Source organism: Artibeus jamaicensis, unplaced genomic scaffold, assembly GCF_021234435.1.
Source record: "Artibeus jamaicensis isolate MK-2021 breed Jamaican fruit bat unplaced genomic scaffold, CSHL_Jam_final contig_685, whole genome shotgun sequence".
In the NCBI taxonomy this organism is placed as follows: domain Eukaryota; kingdom Metazoa; phylum Chordata; class Mammalia; order Chiroptera; family Phyllostomidae; genus Artibeus; species Artibeus jamaicensis.
In genome coordinates this window covers 14,434,013-14,455,554 of record NW_026521924.1, presented here as the reverse complement: position 1 = coordinate 14,455,554, position 21,542 = coordinate 14,434,013, and the positions used below count along the sequence as shown (strand labels likewise).

Genomic DNA, 21,542 nt, shown 5'->3' with positions numbered 1-21,542 from the left:
AATGTAAACACAGAGGGTTGCAGGTGGACTTACAGGAAGAGGTGTGGAAAGACGGTGGGAGGACACAGTGGCGGCTGTGCAGGTGGAAAAGGGACAGTGTGTCCCCTGAGTGCTGCCACTTCTGCAGAGCGGTGTGGAGTGGATGGAGTTGGAGAGGAGTTGGGGGGACCGTGTGTGGGGGGCTGGCTTTCCCTTTCATTTTACACGGGTCTCTGATGGCTGATGATACGAACAGGAGGCATTTTTGTAATGAGTTTTTAAAAAGAAGAGTTTTGGGTTTTTTTTAAAGAAATGCTTTTGACTCGGCTCTCTTTTGTGGCTGGTGTTTTTATCCCACAGCTTTGCTCCTGTGTGTGTGGTGAGACAGGGAATGCTGTTTACCACATCGCCGGCTGCAACTGTACAAAATCAGAAACAACCTCAGTGCCCGCTAAGTGGGGACATGGGGACAAATGCAGGACGGCCGTACAACACACACACGCTGGAGAAAAGAAGGCACCAGGGTGTCATGCACTTATAGAGCCATTTCCTGGATAACTGAAAAAAGAAAAAAAAAAAACCCAGCCAAAACTAAGGTGCAGAATAGTGGAATGCTACATTTGGATTTAAATAGGACAAAAAAGGGATTATTCATGCCTATTGATAAGAAACCTGGAATACTAGCTTAGTGAATGCCAGCTTTACCAGGACAGAGATTTTTGTGTATTCATTCACTTCTGTAACCCTTGGTCTGTGATAGCGCCTGATGCCCGGTAAGAGCTCAAAAAATAATCCTCTTTTTTTCCCCCAAATAATATTGTTGGTTGAATGGACAGACAGACACAGAAGGAACCAGGAACAGCGGCTACCTCTGCTGCAGGTGAGCGTGTGGCTGAGGGCAAGGGAGAGGTTTTCTCATATGTCGGGTCATGCCGGCCCATTCTCCAGACTGAAACACTAAGTCCAGCCCGGGGAAGATGGAATCTCCCCTGGATCCCAAATCACATCGCAGAAAGAGAGAGACTCTGGGCACACTCAGATTCTAGAATTTCAGCCAACTGCATGGATGAGACCCTACTGGTGACATTCATCTCTGCTGATTTGTAGGCCCCTGGTGCCAATTCTGAGTGATGGAAAGTGTCCCAGTCCTTGCCCTCCCCCTCCGCACCTTGGGATGGGAGACTAAGAATGAGAAGGTGACGAACTACCATTAGCTGCACCCGGTCAGAGGGAGCTGGGTGACACCTAGGAACTTATCTGGGCCTCTTGCGTGAGCAAAAGTAACACCTCACCCTGTGCACAGGCCAGAGGCTGCCTCTGTGGGTGTGTTGGCCTCCTCCGGCACCCTGACCTTGGCAGGTTTTTCTTTACTCAGCTGGAAACTCAGATGAAATTAGCCTCGGGTGTCTGCTTCTCTGCCTTAGATGTACCCCATGACTCCTTCCCCGTGTAATTTCATGGGTGTTTCTCTCATGCGAATTTGTTTATGAATTCAGAGATTCCCCACCAGTGCAGACAGGAAACTGGTCATTGTGGTTGCTGCTGAGAAGGGAAATTGGTGAATGAGATCAGATTCATTTATTTACAAGTAAAGGAATCACATTAAAATGTGCAGGGCAGATTGTATGGCGTGTCAATTGTAGCTCAATAAAGCTGTTTAAAATTTATGAAATAAATAAATGGAGAAAGGAAAAGAAGGAAGGAAGGAAGGAAGGAAGGAAGGAAGGAAGGAAGGAAGGAAGGAAAGAAAAAAGGAAGGGAGGGAGGGAGGGGAAAGAATCAGGGTGTTCTGAGCTCCAGGAGAGTGTCTGTCCCTGTCCCCACCCAGCGCTGGGCAGACACGCCCGGTACTGCTTGGCCCCCAGCCCAGCCCCAGCCTCAGCCCAGCCCTGGTGTCCACCCCCACTCCTAGCTGCAGTCCGGTGTCCAACCCTGATTTTAGTCCTTGCCCCTGCCCATGCCTAGTCCTAGCTGCAGCTTTAGCCGTAGCCCCCCAATGGTCCCTCACTGTGGTCCTAATCCAGGTCTCCAGCTCTGTCCCCAGCCCCTGTCACAGGCACTAGCCCAAGTCCAGCTCCAAGTCCTGGCCCTGGCACCCACCCAGGTCTGGCTCTCATGCTCACTCAGGTCCCTTCCCGGCCCTGGCTCTCAGCTTGGGCCCTGGCCCCTCTCTTGGCCACATGCCAGTGCCCACCTGTTGTAGCCCTGCAGCTGGTAGAGCTCATGGCCCTGTAGCAACAGCTGCTTCTCCAGCCTGTTGGTGGACAGTGAGGTCTCCAGCAGCTGGATCTTCATCCTTGATGTCTGGTTCAGTACCTGCCTCGGCAAGCGGGAGGGGGTGGGGGTGGGGACTGCTATGTAAGCCCTGCAGGGGCCTGCCCAGCAGCTGCCTACCTGCCCGCAGGTTTTGCCATTCCAGAACCTGGCTGATCTGTCTCCACCCTTGCTGATCTGTCTCCACCCTTCCAGTAGTTATTATCTGTGGTTGTTCATTGATTCATTCATCTACTCGCTCACTCACTCACTCTCTCACAGGCCTTAGCTGAGCTTATGATCTGCTTTCTGAACTTGCTTTTCCTGTCCCAGGGGGACTCACCCTTGACCTCCACACCTAATCCAGCTGCAAGGCCCATCAGCTCTGTCTCCCAAACAGCTACCTGACTCCTTCCCTCCCCCTCCACGGCCCCACTTGGGCCCTGGCCTCCGTCATTGCTCATTCTGTGTCCTGTGTCAGCTGTTCACAGCACCCCCTGTTCCCGCCTTTGTCCCATGCAGTCCATTCTCTGCTCGGCAGTCCCAGGCAGCTTTTTAAAATGTGGCCCCTGGGCTCAAAATCTCCCTGTGGTTCCCACTCATAAAGTGGAGAAGACCAGTCTCCACTGTGGCCTTCAAGGCCCTCTGATGCCACCTCTCTGACCCCTCGCCCACCAGCCGCCCCCTCGCCACTCCAGCCACATCAGTGTTCTTGAGGTTCCCGGAGCTTGGCAGCCTGGTCCTGCCTCTGGGCCTTTGCACGTGCTATGTTCCTTGCCTGGGCTGCTCTCCCAGTAAGTGCTTCAATCCTGCCTTCTCAGTGGTGCCTGCCTGGCCTTCCTGGTCTCACTGTCTCAACCTGCAGCTCATCCCTGAGGCCACTCCCACCACACGCAGGGGTAGGGATAGATACCTGTTTTATTTAGTGTGTAAACTCCAACCAGGCACCTCCAGCAGTACCTGGAACATAGTAGGGCTCACCAAAGTCAAGCCCATTTGTCAGTCACCTTTTCATCCGTTCACTTACTTACCCTCCCATGTACCCATCTGTCTCCTCTTTCAGTCACTGGCCTCTTGAGGTCAAATGAACTGTTTACTATCCATCTCCCCTGGAGCACTGTGAGCCCCCTGAGGGCAGGGGGAGCATGCTGGCCCCCTCATCCCAGTGCCCGGCATAGACCTGGGCATTGGAGTCACAGAGACCAAGGAGCCAAACCCAGTGTCACCCCCAGGACTCATGGCCTGGTGGGAGACGATTCTGTGACAGGGTCCTGGGAAGGGGCCCCAGGGGGATTGCAGGCCCAGAGGAGGCCCTGACATCACCCAGGAACAGAGGTCAAGGCAAGATGACCCAGGCTGGCTGTGAGCCAGCCTGGCTGGCCACAGGGCCCCCGGTGCCGCCCGTGCACCCTCTGGTACCTGAGCCTCCACGTCAGTCAGCTTGTGGGCCCGGGCCGTGGTCTGGTTCAGGAGGCTGGTGCCCAGCTCCAGCATGGTGGCCGTCTGGTTCTGGACCATGTGCTGTTGTACCTGCGTCAATTCTGGCCTCAAGTTCCTCTGGATGTACCTTTCTAGCTGTAAGGAGACCATGGGCTGAGGTCATGGGCAGGGGATGAGGGAAGGCTCCTGTCCCTTCCATGTGTCCATGAAGGACACAGAACAACCAGGAGGGCCCCCCTGCCATGCCAGACCATCATTACCTCTCGCCTGGACTGTCTCTGCAGCTTTCTCCCTGGCCTTTCTGCCTCTACTCTTATCTCTCTGTCTAGTTCATCCTCCACTCAGAATCCAGAGGGGTCCCGTTAAATCTGAGTTAAATCACATTCTTCTTCTGCTCAAAACCCTCCCAGGGTTTCTCTCGTACTCAGAGGAAAAGCCAAAGTCTGCTACAACTATAGCTTCTTGTATGGCCGGACCTCCTGATGCCACTCTGATTTTCTGTTACTCCTCTCTTCCTTGCTCACTCCAGAAGCACTGGCCTCTATGACATCCTCCAACACAGCAAGCATGTGCCTACCTCAGGGCCTTGGCACATGCTGTGCTGTTCCTTCGGCTTGGAACCCCCTCTCCCCATCATCCCCTCTGGCATGGCTCACTCCCTCATGTCATTTCAGGTTTTTCTTACCTATCAGGTAAGATTTCTTAGCAATCCCTGACTTTATATTGTCTATTTATCTGTCTGTTGCCTGTTTTACTCTGGGAACGTCGATTCCGTAAAGCCAGGAACTTGGTGCTGCCCACCACGTTATCTCCGTGTCTTCCAGCACAATGCTTAACACATGCTGGGTGCCCAGTAAATGTGCGTTCAGTGAACTGATGGGAAAGGATGGCCGCAAGGGTCAGCAATGGTCATGTCCATTTTCCAGCTTCCTAGGGGACAGCCAGCAGCGGAGGGTGAGGACACATCTTTCCCAGAACAAGAGGCTGCAGATCCATCTGCCAAACTGGACATTTTGGTTTCCTGCCCCTCTCCATCTGCCAAACAAGGCTGGTCCAGCCAGTCTCCAAGGGTTCTCCCAGCCTGAAAGTCCTGGGACTGGACAAGATAATGTTCATCTCTCTGACAGGTCTAGTTTTTTTGTTTTATTTTGTTTTGTTTCCCTAGAGCAAGAGGAGTTGGTGCGGCTGTGACACCGGGTCAAGTTGCAAAGGTGAACAGTGTGTTCTGGGGCTCCGTGCCCCTCCTCCACTCTCTCTCCATTCTGCACTCCTGCTGGTCTCTTGCCACTCCCCCTCCCCCTCCCCTCTTCCACCTTCTTCCCTCACTCTCTCCCTCCGTCTTCCATGAGGTCCCGCGGGGCAGCTGTCAGGGCCCCTGGAAGACTGGTTGTCCCCAGGGAGAGAGGTGGGAACCTTGTCTGGGGGGCCAGGCTCTGACTGCTTCCTCCTCCATCTCTTCTCCCCTCTACCATCTCCGTGGTCTACTCCCATCCCTTCCTCCCTACAGTGCTTTTGAATGAACACATTCCACTGCAGTGCGAGGTCAAATCCTGAAGGGGGCGCATGTGGGCACGCTGGTACTGATTAGAAGGCTGGTTCTCCAGTATGTGGTCCTTGAAGCAGCATCTTCAGGGAGCTTGTTGAAATGAACATTTCTAGATCTCACCCAAAACCTGCTGAATCAGAATCTTCCGGGTGGTGCCCAGCCATCCAGTGAATCTGATACACACTCAAGTGGGCATACAAGTCACAAAGGGGACTGGGGACCAGGGGGACAAGCACTTCCGAGCTTCTCCAGCCCCTGTCCTGTTGCCCCCCCCCCCGTCTGCTGCTGCATCCCCAGCCCCCCACGCGCTGTCCCCTGCAGCACACAAACGTGCTTCAACAGTTCCCTTCTGAAAAGTAAGGAAAAACGATCCCGGACCCCAGAGACCCCTTCAACTGCGCTTCGGATTTCTCTGTGCCCTCAACAGTACAACATCTTAAGAAAATTGCCTCCATTTCCTCACCTCCATCCTCGCCCTCACCTTAAAAAATTCAAGAACATTATTATGGTGTACTTCACACATACAGGAAAAAAAAGCATAAAAATAATTTGATAAAAGCTGTGTATTTGTCACACTTAAGAAAATATAACCCATCCCGTCGAATCCTGTGCACCCCACCCCAGCCCCTGCCTGTCTCCCCCCCCCCCCCCAAGCCCCTTCACTCTAACTCGCCTTGGTCTGGCCTTGGACTTGGTCTGGCCTCGGCCTTGGTCTGGCCTCCTCGACAAGGCAGGGTCAAGGGACACTCTGTGTTCTCAGCAGCACTTAACCCAGATGACCACTCGCTTTTGCTGGCAGCACGTTCCCCCAGTTTTCCTTCTCTCGCCCCATCACCTCCCCGCTATTTCCTCCTTAACCAGGCTCCTACATGTTGTGGGTGGCGGCTCAGTGCTGGGCCCTCATCTCTCTCCTGAGATCAAGGGACCTTAATGTGAAGAGCATTCCGGAGAGTCCATGAATGTGTGTTAAAAAATTAATTACATCTTTTGTTCTCTAACCTGTAATTAAAAAGGCCACATATTATTGCCCTATTAGCCAATCCCAGGGACTTAATTACCAACAGAAATCATGCATACTTTCATTGCAACATACGTGTTGCAGTATCTTAACCCACTGTTTTTGCTCATTATGACTCTGGAATTATGGACATTCTTGGACCCAACACTCAATAATGCTATAGCTAGGGCACAGATTTAGGTGTTTTTTTTAACAATGAATTAATTTTTAGAGAGAGGAGTAGGGAAGGAGAGAGGGAGGAAACATCAATGTGTAGTTGCCTCTCTCGCGCCCCCTACTGGGTCTGTGGCCTGAAACTCAGGCACGTGCTCTGACTGGGAATCAATCCAGAAACCCTTTGGTTTGCAGGCTGGCAATCAGTCCGCTGAGCCACACCAGCCAGGGCTAGTTTTAGTGTTAATATTTTGATTACAATTGCAACATCACTGGGTGTTCTTATGCTTTTATTTTTTGCATTTGAAAGTATTATTCTGAAAAGGCTTCCATATGCTTCACCCAGGATCAGACACCAAGGTGTCTGAGGCCACAAATGTACTAGGGCCCTGAGTGGGTAGGTGCTCTGTGGGCCCCAGGACTTTCACGCCCCCTCCTGATTCCTCCCCTGAATATCCCACACACTCGTTGTCTCCACAGAGGTTTCCAATAAGCATCTCAAGCAACAGCACCCAACATGGAACCCTTGACTCCTCAGAGCCCACCACCCTGTCCCTGCATCCCCACCCTGTTCCCCCTTTGTCTTTCCCCTCTCAGTAAAGGGACCCCCCCCCCCAGTCCTTAAGCCCTAAACCCAGACCTCATCCTGGACCCTTCTTTTTCTCACCTTCCACACTCAGTCCACTAGGAAGTTCCGGCCACTATGATCCCAATGCAAGTTCTGAATTGGTTCACTTCCCTCTGTCCCCAGCCAGCTACCATCATCTCCAGGGTCATACCCTCATGCCGTCCCCACCACACCTCAGCCAGCTCCCCGGGGGTCCAGCATGTGGCCGGTCAGGGTGCATCTGGGTGGATGAGGGGAAGCAGAGCTTCACTGAGGCTGCCCTTGGACTTTCCCACGAGTCACGAACCCCCTGGGACCTGGTTTAAAATATAGGCCCCCAGGCCCTGAGTTCCTGCTTCATGCTGTGAAACGGCAAGTTCATTCCTACCACAAGACCTTCTTGGGTGTCCCCCTCAAGCTTCTCATGTGCAGATGGACAAACTGGGGCCCAGAAGACTCGCCTAAGGTCACTACATGGTGGGCTGGGTTCTAAGACTCCCTGCTTGGGGGCTTCCTCGGGTCTGCAAAGCTGGGCGGGACCTCAGGATTGCTTGGGGTCATCTCGAGTGACAGGAGCTCCCTCAGCACCCTCACCGGTCTCTCATTTGTCCTTTGGCTGCAAGTGGCTGGGTGGGAAAGGTCCCCTGCAGCTGGGGCCTGTCACCCAACTTGCCACACCAAGCATGAGCTCTGGGATGGGTGATGCAGGCCAGATGGGCCAGTACGGCCAAGGTGGGGCTCTGGTGACTAACGTCAGCCTGTGTGGTGGGGGTTGGGTGCTCAGGAGACAGCTGGAAGGGTGGGGGAAGGATCCCAATGGACGCAGGGGCAGGGAATGGGGTCTGCCACAGCCTCCCCCACACCGTGGGGCCTGCCTCTTCTCTGTCACCCTCATGCTGGGAAGTTCTCAGGGCTCAGATGGGAAACGAGGGCCTGGATTCCCAGCACCCCTCCAGCCTGCAAAAAGGCTGATCTTTGACCCTTGGCCTCCCCCCTTTCTTCTTGGTCCTGGGTTTGAGTTCTGGCTCCATCCCACTCCTGCTGTGGGTCTCTCATAGTTGAGGGTTACATTTCTCTGAGTTCACTTTACCAGTCTGTGACATGGAGACAGTAAACCCTGCTTCTTATGGGGCAGAGGGCATTTGAAAAGGGCCTTAAAGGGAATGAAAGGGGTTTTGATGGGTGGGGCTGGGAGAGGAAGAAAGATATTTCAGAAAGACAACGGGTGAGCATCTATGGATGTGTAGTTCTCAGCACCAAGCCTTCTTTTCTTCTGCGCGATTTAAATAAAAGCTACTTCAGCTGACCAATAGAAAAACTTCAGTCCATCCATCCAATGGACTCCACTCAGCAATATAAAAAACTCTCATGACGACCTGAAGGCTCTCAGATGGATTGCACAGAGTGAGAAAAGCCAGCCTCAAAAGGCTACATGCTGTTTGATTCACTTATATGACTTTCTGGAAAAGTCAGAATCCATGGTTGACAGGGGTTGGAGCCAGGGGCAAGGACTAACTACAGAGGGACACACAGACTTTCAGAGTTTGGGGATGTCTGTGTCATAGTTATGGTGGCGATTACATGACTGCACACATCGGTCATCATGCACAGAACTGTGTGTAAAAGGGTGAATTTCACTGCATATGAAATAAAAAAACAATGAAAAACAAGCCCACCAACACATGGTTCTTTCAAATATATATATATATATCTCATCATCATATCATCATAATGAACAGGTTTCCTGACAGTAACCCCTGACCCTGAGTGTCACTCACATGTTCCCTCAGGAATCATTTCTTGGGCACCTGCCCCATGCCAGGCACTTTCCTAGGTATTGGGTTGGCCAGAAAGTTCCTTTCGTTTTTTTCTGTACGATAGCTCTCGTAGTGCTTAGTTGTCTTGAACTTCACTCAGAACACTTTTGTTAGATTGTATTGTGGCAGCTGTCATATCAGCGTGCTTTTAACATTTTTTTCAGAATTGGTGAATTTTTGCGCAACCATTTTAATATTGAAGATGGAGGAAAATATGCTTTATTATTTCATGAAAGGTAAAAACACAACTGAACACACACAAAAAGATCTGTGCAGTGTGTGGAGAAGATGCTGTGACTGACCAAAAGTGTCAAAAGTGGTTTGTGATGGTACTATTGACACTTTGGCCAAATAATTCTTTGCTGTGGGGCTGTCTCATGCATTGGGAGATGTTTAGCAGCACCCCTGGCCTCTGCCCACTAGAAGCCAATAGCAGGAGATAGCTGACATACTCAAAATATCCAAATCAATGAAGTTATCGGTGAAAATGAAAACTGTGTCTTTTATTTTACAGAAGAAAGTTGAACGGGCTTAGTGGCCAACCCAATCCTAGCGAATCAGGAAGTGACAAAATGGGCACATTATCTGATCCTGGTGCACTGCCGCTAAATCCACCACTTGAGCCCCACTAGCTGCGGTGCGGTGAAGAGCAGGAGATGGGGTAATGATGGAGGTCAGAGTCAAGTGTAGCCAGAGCGGCAGGGAAACCCTCAGCTGAGGCGGCTGCTGAGCTCAGAGGAGAGAAAGGCCCGGCTGTGGGAAAGCTGGGAGGAAGGGAACTCCAGCAGGAGGGAAAGGTGCGTGCAAAGGCTGAGGGGGGGGGGGTGTCTGGTGTAGGTGAGTATGACTCTGACCTCACCCTTCTTTGCCGTGTGGACTTGGGTAAATCACCTCACCTCTTGGTGCTTCAGTTTTTCCACTCCCTAGTGGGTGAGAAAACTTGCTGCACAGGCTCGTCATGAGAATTAAAAGCAGGAATGTCTCAATGCACATAGCGCAGTGTCTAACACACAGGAAGTGCTTGGTGGATGCTTGAGTCGTCTTCATCCTACACTCTCTCTGGGAGGCAGGGCGTATTCTGCGTTTCACTTTCTCGAAGACCCAAATGATGCAGGTGGCTGCCCCAGGACCCCACAGCGGGTCAGTTGCACCACTGGGACATGACCCCTGGACTCAGCCCGCTTCAGATCCCACAGAGGGTTCCCGGGGTCCATTCTAGACATCTCAGAGCCAGCTCTGCGGCTAAGCAAATGCTCCGAGGCCAGGGGTGCAGGCTCAGGGGACAGACCTGTTGTCTCACATTTCCTGCCCAAGGAGAGAGGGGGAGAGGGTCTGTGTATGTCCAGCCTGCAGAGCTCTGGGGCCTCAAAGGAAAGCTGGGCCACGCCGCTTGCACAAATAAACTGGATCCTTTGGGGGAAGCCGTGCTCGGGGCCTCTGCACATCCCTGTGCTGAGGGCATCTGTGACAGCCTTTCTAGGCTCTCTTCTTAGAAAAATAACCTTCCTCCTCCAAGAAACAGATGCTGTTTTCTCCTCTCCACCCCCCAGTCCAAAACAGAAAGCAGCCAGCGGTAAGGTTAGGAAATCAAACCCCCAGAGATTTGGTTTGGCAACCCAGATTCATTTCTTGTTTGGATAACCCAAGGCTGAAAATGCCAAGAATTTACGGGCAGTCTAGGGAGGTCGGGGAAGCTGGGAGTCCCAGGCCAGTGAGGGAGGGTCTCGGGCTGGGCCGGGACCCCACACTGCACCCCCGCTGGATGTGCTTTTGACCCATGTTCAGTCAGGCCAGGCCTGGCAACCACCAGGCTGGGGGGCTGAGCTATTCTGAGCTTTGACGTCAGGGTCCTGGAGCACAGCAGAGCCCAGGGGCAGTGCCAGGCTGGAGCCTCCTGCCCAGCCCCGGAGCCCTCCCCCTCGGCTTTGGAGGCAAAAGGAGGAGATAGAGATCCCAGCTGAGCAGTCGGACTGAGGGGTGGGCGCTGGCCATCGGGCCAGTGTGTCCTCCAGTGTGGATGGAGAATGTGGACACCTGGGGAGGTAGAGGTGGTGGTGGGGGGCAGGTTGCCTAGTGGTTAGAGGAGGACCTGAGAGGGTGACCAGGAGAGACCTGCGGAGACACTACTACACAGGAGAGAATCAGAGAGTGACAGAGACACACAGAGACCAGATGGCCGCTGTGAGAGCTGCGGGAGAGACCCGTGAGAGGCAGAGGGACATGGGATGAAAAGAGACAGAGACAGACAGTGTCATAGGCCAGTCATCACTAGTACAGGTGAGAAAGGGGAGAACCCCACAGTTTTGGGGTTTGGGGTTTGCTCTGCCCCTGGGGCCCCGGAGACTCTGTCCGGTGCTGGGAATGGGCTGGGAGCCTGGGGGCTGTGTCTGGCCCTAATGTTCCTTGCTCTCTTCACGGGCCCCTTGTTAGGGGCGTGGGAGAAGGCAAGGCATGGCACTTCCCGACTGGGAAAGCTGGGGAGCTGGTGGGATGGCAGGAGTGGGAGCGTGCCTTTACTGGGAGCAGGCTGCAGGCAGATGCTTCCCAGCTCTGCTGCTCTTGACCCCACATCACATGCCTCACAGATGGGGCACCAAGTGAAGGGTTACAGACCTAGTCTGTGGTGACCCCAGGAGGCCATGTGACTAACCACTGCACCACACGGCTCAGCCACGGAAGCCTGCCCTCCAGCTGGCTCTGTCTCCCCGCCCCCTCGACATTCCTGGTGGCTGCCAGGAGCTGATGTGCAGCTCACCAATAGTCCGGACGTGAGTCACTGGGGCAGAGGTTTTCCAGAAGGAAGGAGTAGGAGAAGAAAGAGAGGTGGAAGGAAGGTGAGAACAGTAGAAGGAAGGAAAGGGAGAGGGGTGCAATGGAGGGGAGTGAGAGATGGGGAGAGGGAGCAGAGATAGGGCACCCCCTGACCCCTAGCCCATGCACATCTGAGCACAGGGCAGAAGGACACCAGCCAGCTGCATGCTGGGAGGAGAGTGGGTAGCCGGGGATTCGGGAATGCTGATGCAGAAGGGAACATCCACTGTCTCTCAGATCCGCCTCCCCCACCTCCCTGACACCCTCCAGGGAGGAAGAACCTGGAGTGTGGAGTGAGAATCGTGATTGGCTTTTGCTGCTGCATGACTCTGGCGAGCCCCTTCCCTTGCTGGGCCTCAATTTCCTTATCCATACAGGGGAGGAACTGGGGGCATGGGCCGGGCAGGTGGGGGCCACTGGGAACTGGCAGCAGCACCCCGGTGCCTACCCAGATGAACAGAGTGTTGCTGGGTGCAGGGGGGCAGATTATCTCCCGTCAGCCCCGGTCGTCCCTGAAGGCCACGGTGATGCCACTAGACGAGGCTATTTGAAACTCACTTTTCTGCTTTTCTGGGATATTATAGCAGAAAACAAAAGGAGGGGTTGGAGTTTCAAAGACTCTGGACTGAGAGAATGCACAAGAGAAGAGCCAGAGGAAGGTCACTACTGTGGCCACAGAAGGTAGCAAGCATTCCTGACTGGGCCGGGCAGAATAGCCAGGAGAGAGGTGACTGTTCCGGTACCGCCTGTTCCTGCACCAGGGGTCGTGTGTCTCACAGGGGTTGGAAGGACCCAGGAATGACCGGGCTCATGTTTCCACTTCCAAGGAGCACCTAGTGGAAACAGCCAACATTTATTGAGAGCTCACTGCATGCTTGGCACTGGGCCAAGGACTTCATGGCCATCATCTTGTGGCTTCTTTCTACTTTACAGGTGAGGGGAGCGAGGCTCAGAGTGGCGAAGCAACATGCCCCAGGTCGCACAGCGAGGAAGAGGCAGAATGCACCTCGAATCCCAACTGTTGGGCTCCGGAGTCGGGGCTCTCACCTTCCAGGCTCTGCTGCTACCCCAGACAGTCACAGGACCCAAGGGGAAGGGGCTGCCAGGCCTGTTTAGGGTCTGAACTTGCACCATAGGCACAGAGGGACTTGGCAGTGACCCGAACACCAGGGGGCACGAGGGGAGCGCTCAACCCAAGGGCCCCTTACCGAGGAGACCACATGGCAAACACCTGCATGAACCCCACAGAGACCAGGCATGACTGGGGACCCCTCAGGAATACTAGTGTGGACAAGGGATATCCCCAACCCCGAGGGTGTCTGCCACCCTTGGACTGACTCGGCTGAGCTTTCCCCACTCAGTGGAGTAAAGCTCAAAACAGAGATAATGTTGAATTAAATAAAAGCCCACCAAGCTACCGAATTCCTGCCCGGGTGGGTGGCACGAAGTCCTCAGGCAGCCCAGCAGCAGGCTGACAGCGGCGCGTGACCATCCCCCCGGTCTCCCCAGCCACCTGTGACATGCTGCCATTTCCTCCAGTTTGTGGATGGGAAACTGAGGCTCACTCATCCATAGCCATGCGGCAAGTGACTGCCAGCGTCAGGATGTGAACTCAGGTCTCCCTGACTCCTACATCAGTGACCTTTGCCCCTCAGTGTCCCCAGCCCTGAAGGTCAGGCTAGGTGGATGGGCCCCTGGAGGGCACATTCCCCTGTGAGCTGAAGGGATGAGCTGGGTGACCTTCTGACTCGAAAGCCTTTGGTTTAAATCCATCCCTTGGCTCGGCCAGCACTGCCCAAGCACCAGGCACCCAGGGAGCCAAAGATGGGTGAGCAGGTGAGACTCGGGGTAGAGAAGCCGGGTGGGAGGTGACGAGGCCTGAGCCAGGGCAGTGGCCGGGGAGATGTTTGCCGATGAGCGGCAGGATGGATGGGCCGTGCTGCTTGGGGTGTGGGGGTGAGGTGGGGGTGAGGAACAGCCCCAGGGTGGTACTACCTTAAACAGAGAGACAGGTAGGCAGGGACTAGAAGAGCTGAGAGTCAGACAACCTTGGAGTTAGGATACTTGGAGCTCTCAGAGGGGAGGTGGCCGGAGGAGGGCAGGTCAGGGTCCTGGATTCGAGGCACCGGAGTGCCCATCAGATGCCCATCTGGAGTCACCATGGAGCAGGTTGGAGACAGTGGTGCAGGAGTGTAGGGGCAGCCCTGAGGCCAAGGCCACTCAGTGCGAGAGCCAAAGGAAGAGCCAATCAAGAGCTAAGACTACATCCTGGGAAACACCCACATTCCAAGCAGTTCAGAGAGGAGCAGAAAGTCACCTGCGAGATCAGAGGAACACTATGCAAACGGGAGGCGAGTTCTGAGAACGCTGGGTGAGCCAGGCACTGTTCTCTGCCCTGGGAACCCAGCAGGGAACTACACAGGCACTATCCCTGCCTTCCTGCAGCTCATAGACCAAAGGAAATGCTTTTAAGAACAGGTGAGTGATAAGTGCTAAAAGAGAAAAACCAAAGCTAGGGGAAGGGACAGCAGGAGGGTGGCTATTTTAAACAGGGTGGACAGGGAGGGCCTTTCAGAGGCGACATTTAAGCAGAGATGTGAGGGAGATCAAGGGTGAGACACATGGCTGTCCAGGGGAGAGGTATTCCAGGATGTAAGGATTTTTGCTCTTATTCTGAAGAGATGGCAGCCCTGGGAAGGCTTTGAGCAGAGGAGGGACAGGGTCTAACTGAGGACTGAATAGGACCCCTCTCCCTGCTGAGTGCAGAAAAGACCGATGGGGTGGCCCCGGGTGGACACTGGGAGTCTAGGACCCTGGCCGTGACAACCGTCCAGGTAGGAGACGCAGGTGGCTGTCCAGGGTGGGGTCAGGAAGTTGGAAAAGAACTAGCACCACGTGCTTTATAGATAAGTGTTTGTTAACGAAGAGCGTTTCCATCAGTTTCTCCTCTTGACAACTCAATTCGTCAAGAGGTCAAGTATGATGAAGACTGAGCTGTGGCCCTTGGACTTGGGAAGTGGGACATGGCAGGCGACCTCAGGGGAAGGAGGACGTGGGGAGTGAGGAAGCAGAGGTAGAGCACGTGGACCTCTGAGAGCTGTCGGTCGGAGAAGAGGCTCCTTTCCTCCCCGCCTGTCCTTTTCCTCTTCCCTTCAAAACACAGAATTTACTTGCATGTGATTCAACACGAAGGGGAAGGACCAGTAGGAGGGAGAAGTGAATGAGGACTCAGGAGGGGATGGGTGGCTTGAGCAGAGTGTGGGGCTGCAGAGGGTGGGCCTTGCAGCCTAGGTGGGCGGGAAGTGGTCTTGGTCCCTGCAGAAACCGCCTCTCTCTGAGCCAGAGACAGGCCTCGGGGACTGGAGGTGAACCTGCAGGTGTGGGGCAGGCTGCTGAGGGTCACCTCTCTCTTGGGGCCCCGTTCTTGTTGCAAGGGGAGGTCCACGTTCTGGTGAGAGGACGGGTGGGGTTCAAGATGGAGGCCCGAGGAGGGTGAGGTTTGGAATAATCCTTATGGGACTGGGAACAGGTGCCTGAAGAGGCACCCACAGACTTCAGGTGGCGTGGAGCCCCCAGAGGGTCAGCTCCAGAGTGTGAGGCCAAGAGCTCCCTGGAGGGGGACCTGAGGGTGGGCTGGTGGAGGCTGGAAGTGCTGCAGGGCAGGCGCTGGGAAGGCTGCTGGCCAGAGAACTATGGGCAGAGGGTGAGCGTGGGCTGAGGAGACAGAGGGTCCGGGCAGGAATGCGACAGGAGTTCATATCGTGTGTGCACACACGTGTGTGCAAATGTGTGTGCAAAGCAGGTTGGTTAGATAGGCGTAGTGCAGCCTCTCCACCTTGAGGGTGGATCAACTCCCGGTGTGCACAAGGCAATCCTTTGGAAATCAGGAGGAAACTGCCAGAACTTCAATTTACATGTTTTTATATGTCCTCTTGCTTTTCCTTTTATGGATTCCAGACAGAGGGGAAGGGAAGGAGAAGAAGACGGAGACCAACATGGATGTGAGAGAGAAACATCAGTCTGTTGCCTCTTGTATGCTCCTGGACTGGGGACCAAACCTGCAACGCACACAGTGCTCTGAGTGGTATCCGAACCCACAACTTTTTGGTTTCTGTGATGACGCCCAACCAGCTAGGCCTTGCTGGCCAAGGCTGTGTGTCATCTTTTCAATATTCATTTGCATTTGTCTCCCCTTCTACATATACATAAATATTAAATAAATATGCGTGTATTAAGGAGTGGACGTTGCTGTTTGGGCACATGGTTTGAACAATTTGGACACCATGGGGTAAGAGGGACCGTTCCTTGGAGAGGCACCTTGGGGAACCTTCTTGCCTCCTCTGCTCGTACCTCAGTCTGTAAGCTGCTGTCTGCTGTTTAACACACCCAGAAGCTCCAGGGATCAGTTTGCTCTCTCTACCCCGTGCCATCATTCAGACTGTCTCCTGGACCCGGGGCCTGGGGCCTGTTCTCTCTGTTGGTAACTTCTACTTAGGGGGCCGGCCAGGCCCATGCAGGGTGCCCTGCGGGTGCCCTTCCTGCCCCCATGCTCAGCCAGGTGCCAAGCCTGCCTCATTTACTCTGTACTTCAGTGACTCACCAAGGCCAGGCACAGAGCAGGCAGGCAGAGTTTTCTGAATGATAGGAGGTGCCAGAATGGCCCTGGCCTTGGGCCACAGATTTGAGGGTGGTGTCCTCAAATCCTCGATCTCTGCCATCCTGAATCCAGTTCATCGGCAGAGCCCATTTGCTTCCCTTTCATAATATACCAGAATCTGAGCGAGGACACCTGCTCTCCAGCCCTGCCCTGCTTCAGGCCTCCATCACCTGTTGCCTGGTAGGTGTAGCTGCCTCCTCACTGGGCCTCCACCCTGCCCCCCATAGTCTGTTCTGTTAGAACCTATTCAGGTGTGTGTCTCCCAACTCTGAACCTGCAGCGGCTCTCGTGATTCTCGGAGCAAGAGCCAAAGTCCTTCCAACACAGACTGCCTTCCCCTCACCTCTCTGGCCCCTTGGTCCCCCTCCTTCTCTGCTCCAGCCACACTGGCCAACCTGCTGTTCCCCAGGCACTGCCACTGCACTCCCACCTCACAGCCTTCATCCTTGCCGGTCCCTTTGCCATAAAGGCCTCCCTCCCCTGCCCCCACAGGAGACCTGCATGGGCTGCTCCTTCACTTGATTTGTTCTCAGGGTTCAAATGTCATCTCTTGATTTATCTGACCTCAAATACCCATCCCTGATCACTTCTTGCCTTTTCCCTCCGTCATTTTGCTCACCGTCGGACATAGTAGATTTGTATTGTTCATCTTTTTATGCCTCTTACCCCCACTAGTCCAGAAAGGGATGCACTCTGTTTGCTGTTGTATCCCAGCACCCAGGAAGGGCCTGGCCCATGGCAGCTGTCAGCCAGTTTTCATCGGGTGAATGAATGAATGACAGGGAGTCCCGTTTCCAGTTCTGACCCTGCCCATCTTGCTATGTGGCCTTAGGCCCATTGCTGGCCCTCTCTGGGCCTCATTACCTCACTCTGTACAATTCGGAGACAAGGGTCCATCAACCTGGCCCTCTGTGCCCAGGGAAGACCTCTGAGGTGGACGCTCCCGCTGCCAGCCCCTGCCCAGCGCCCCCTGCAGGCCCAGCCGTACCTTCTGCAGCCACTGCGTGTTGTTCTCCAGCACCTTCTCCAGGCGTTGCACCCGCTTGGTGGGCCAGTCCCCGAGGTTCAGTGCGGAGGCTGGCGAGTCCCTCTGGAGGCTGTTGGAGGCCCTGAAGGCCTCAGGCTCTGGAGGGCAGGGCTCAGGCTCGGGCAGCACGAAGGTGTAGCTGCACTGGCCATACTGGACGCGGTGTGCCCGGCGGCGCCCTCTCGCCTCCTGCCCCCGCCGCTGGGCTGTGGTCATTGCGGCCACAGTGAGGAGGAGGCCACCTAGCAGCATGGCTGGCTGGAAGAGTATCCAAAGATGTGGGGATGGTGATGGGTGTCCGGTCAGAGCCCAGAGGGCCCCGCTCCGAGCCCAGGAGGCACCCACCTCGGCCACCAGTGGGCAGGTCTGCCCGCAGAGCCGCTGCAGCTGCAAACCCCTGTTTGGCCAAGCTCCACCCAGACAGCTATTTATACTTGCTCCAAAAGCCACAGCTGCTCAGCTCCTCCCACCGCCGTGTGCTCCCACTCCGGACTCTCCCTCACCTCTATTCTTCCCTCTTTTCCTTCCTTCCTCCTCACTTGCTCACTTACTACCCTGTCTGTGCTTCAGCCTTGCTCTGCCTCGGGGCCTCTGAGCCCTTTTACTGGCCAGAGGGGACCTGGCCTCCCAGCCAGAGTGCAGGCACGAGAACAGCACAGAGACATGTGCACACACTCAGACTCCAGCGTGCACACACACACACGCTGGGACGCCAGCGCTGCCTGCTGCAGAAAACCTAACGCAACTGCTCTCTTCCTGTCTCTGTCCCTGTCTCTCCCTCCAGCCTCCCCCAGCTGAGGCTGGAATCTCAAATTTCAGCACCCCATGCCTTCGCTTTCTCCCCCCACCTCTGGTTCCCTGTTAGCACTTGGAACACCAGTGAAGTGGCCCCCCAGAGAGTGAAGGGCGGGGGCAGGGGAGCGAGGCCGGAGGAGGCAGCCAGTCCAATCTGACTCAGGAGGCAGAAAATCCTTACAAGGTCGGGGAAGTGGCTTCACCAGGGAGCTGGCTCTGTCCTCCCTTCTCCCTCGGGCCTTGAGGGATGTTGTGCCCTGAGGTAGCCCTGGCTCAGTTCCTGTGACAGTACTGAGACGGCGTCCTGTCCTGTCCTGTCCTGTTCTGTCCTATGGCAGACTGTTTGGGGGCTGCCTTTGTCTGGAGGCGGGGAGGTCGGTGGTCGGGAGAAGAGCTTGGGATGCAACCCCCCCCCCCGCCCCCGAGTCAGGCAGCTGGCTCTAACTCCCTGCTCCGAACCGCGGGCCCTGAGACCTCAGGTGGGCAGCTTCACCTCTGGGTTTCCGTAACCTGCTCAACCCTGGCTGGATTAACTCTGTCTCTTGAACAAGAAACATATGTAAATTCTCCGAATGGACACTAAGGGATCTTTGATTAACTCGTTTACCTGCTTACCGCTCCGAATTCTGGCTCCACGACTGACCAGCTGTTCGACTTTGGGCAAGTCACTGAACCTCCCTGTACCTCTTACTTCTCTTGGTAAACTGAGGAAAATACAGGGGTGTGCAAAAGTAGATTTACAGTTGTGAGTATACAAAGCACAGAGTTAATAAAGCTATTGTAATAATTACAACCTGTGTGTATTTTCCCATACAAGCCACTGTGAAGCTACTTTTGCCCACCCCTGTAATGCCATCCATCACACGGGTGGAAATGAAGCGAGTTAGAGCAGTGTTGGCACCCAGTGAACACCAAGCAATTACTTTGCATTGTTGTCGGTGTCACGGTTGTTGTCTGCCTCCCCTCCCCCAACCCACTGCAATGCTAACCCCATGAGGACAAGGGCTTGGGGGACACAGTGGCTGGGCAGGAGGTGCCCGGAGCTGGTCAGGGCTCTCCTGGGTGTGTTGCCTCCTGGTGTGATTTGTTCTTTTTCCCAGAATGGAGGCAGAGCTGGCAGTCTGGTATTGTTTTCTTCCCTTTGTGTTCCCAGATCCTGTCTGAGTTTTGAACAGGGCAGGCTGCTTGGGCGAGTGGCAAACAGGGGCTCATCCGGGGGTTGGAGAATATTCACCCAGGTGCGCGGGCACCCAGACACTCACTGAGCTTCTGTGCGCCAAGAGCCCTGTTCTCTCCTCTGCCTCAACTGTGACCTCTGGCCTTGTAGGGAGGAAGTGGTTCACAGAGGCTGAGGTCTGTCACGGCAGGGGCACAGGTGAGCCCGGAGTAAAAGCCTGTTGTTAGGATTGAGCAGGTTGAGCTTCGTGATAATCCCGATGAAGCCAGCATTGTTATCCTTTCATTTTACAGAGGAGAAAACTGAACCCCATGGTAGGAGAGGGATTTGCCTAAGGCACCCAGCCTTACAAGGCCAGGGAAGGTGCTTGACCTGAATTGAGGCCTCAGAACAGGCTTCGCCTCCAGCCTGGCCCCAGAGCCCAGCCTACTTCTCCCACTTACCCTCCCAGGGCCATGTGCAAGGACAGCAGCCCCCCTCAGCCTCAGTCTCCTCATCTGTGCACCAGGGAGAGTAGTAAACCTCCTCGTGGGCTGTCAAAATGACAGCGGAAGTTCCTGGCACAGACTGTATCTTTAGTCTTATTGATGGAAAGAATGAATGGATGTAATTTCCTTCCCTGCACAGTCTTAAATAGGCATGGGTCCTGAAATTACACTAGGGTCTCTCTGTATGAAAGAGGAAATGCAGATGGGATCAAAAGAAGAGTTCTAGAAAGCCTGGAAGATGGCCCTGCCTTCCTCTGCACCTGCGTTTCAGCGCCCCTTCTCACCTCAGGACCTTTGCATGTGCTGCATTTTCTCGCTCAGAGCACTGCTGCCCGCCCACTCTCACCCCGACCTCGCATCGGTTTTCTGGTTTCTGTGGCTGCCAACAACCACCCCAACACTTGGTGGCTTGAAACTGAAACGGCCATTTATGACCTGTCAGGGTTTCCATGCATCAGGAATCTGGGAGCCGGTCTGCTGGGGTTTCTCCTGGGGTTGCAGTCGGGCACTGGCTGAAGTCTTTTTTAACTCACCTGTCAGCACTGTAGCATCCCCTGCCCCCCCCAGTCATGGTGTCTTCTGGCAGCCAGGCTTCTCACATGGCCACTCGAGGCTACAGAGATGCACGTCTCCAGAGAGCCAGGTAGCAATTACGTCACCTCTTGTGAGCTGGCTTCAAAACACGTTCAGTGCAATCTCTATGTTCCATTGGTCAAGGTCTTCCCAGGTTCGAGGCAGGGGATATAGACCTCCCTGTCTATGGAAGGGTGTCATTGTCGCAGGAAAAACTTTCAGAAGGGGGTGTGTGGCTGTGGCCATCTCTGGGAAGTGCTACAGGCAGGAGAACCTCCCTTCTTTCTTTCTTTCTTTCTTTCTTTCTTTCTTTCTTTCTTTCTTTCTTTCTTTCTTTCTTTCTTTCTTCCTTCCTTCCTTCCTTCCTTCCTTCCTTCCTTCCTTCCTTCCTTCCTTTCTCTCTCTCTCTCTCTCTCTCTCTCTCTCTCTCTTCTTTCTTTCTTTCTTCTTAAATATTGCAGACACATGCTCACGTGGGCCTCTTGGCCCTGTTCAAGTTTGAAATCGGAGCCCCTCTATAGCCCTGGCCCTTCATCTGAACCCTTCCTAAAGTGCTAAGAGGTCAACTACTTGTGTAATTACTCATCCCTTGGCTTGTCCCAGGATTCACTATACAGTGTGTTTTCAGTGAATACCTGCCTAATGGGTGAATGAATGAGTGGATGAATGAATAAATGCAATACTTGTGCCCAGCTCTCCCTGCCAGAACACGGGGGTCGAGAGGGGCACTGTGGAGCCACCATGGGCTTCACCAGCAGGGCTAGCCTGGCTGACACAGGCCTGGACAACCTTGGGCAGATGGCCAGCTGCTCTGGGCCAGTTTCCTCCTCCTCAATTGGAGACAGGCTCGGGCCGCATCTCCCGGAGGCCTTGCCCAGGCAAGCTTTAGGGAAAGTTCATAAACTATCAAGCTGCTGAGCATTTAAACACAAGGGCCCCCACGCAGCGACCGAGGTGGTTTGGGCATAAGCCCGGCCTGGAGACAGAAGCCATACAGAATGACCTCCCAGCTCTCAGGGAAATGGAGGCCAGCCGTTGCTGTGTGTCAGGCGGTGGCAGGCGGAGCTGGTGGCAGGGCCCAGAGAAGGAACCTGGAAGACGCCGTCCGGGCTCAGCTCGTGAGCTCCAGGAGCCCGAGGGCCAGTGCCTGAAGGCAGCATTCACCTCTGGGCCTGGAAGGGCCTTTGGTGACCACCATGTT

At 54.5% G+C, this 21,542-nt stretch overlaps 1 protein-coding gene across 2 annotated transcripts in view; it reads right to left on the bottom strand.

Annotated features, from left to right (window-relative positions):
* The window catches only part of ANGPT4 (angiopoietin 4), a 33,135-nt gene extending 14,342 nt beyond the window's left edge, over positions 1–18,793 (bottom strand). Inside the window, exons 1-4 of one of the 2 annotated variants that reach the window (XM_037143155.2) lie at positions 18,711–18,793; positions 17,270–17,566; positions 3,652–3,807; positions 2,174–2,295 (exon numbers count right to left, since the gene is read on the bottom strand). In XM_037143155.2, coding sequence (XP_036999050.2) covers positions 2,174–2,295; positions 3,652–3,807; positions 17,270–17,560 — 569 coding nt within the window. In that variant the 5' untranslated portion in view covers positions 17,561–17,566; positions 18,711–18,793. Of the gene's footprint in view, positions 1–2,173; positions 2,296–3,651; positions 3,808–17,269; positions 17,693–18,710 lie in introns of those variants that run through there. The other variant, XM_053671003.1, reaches the window with a different exon arrangement.
* Positions 18,794–21,542: the final 2,749 nt, after the last annotated feature.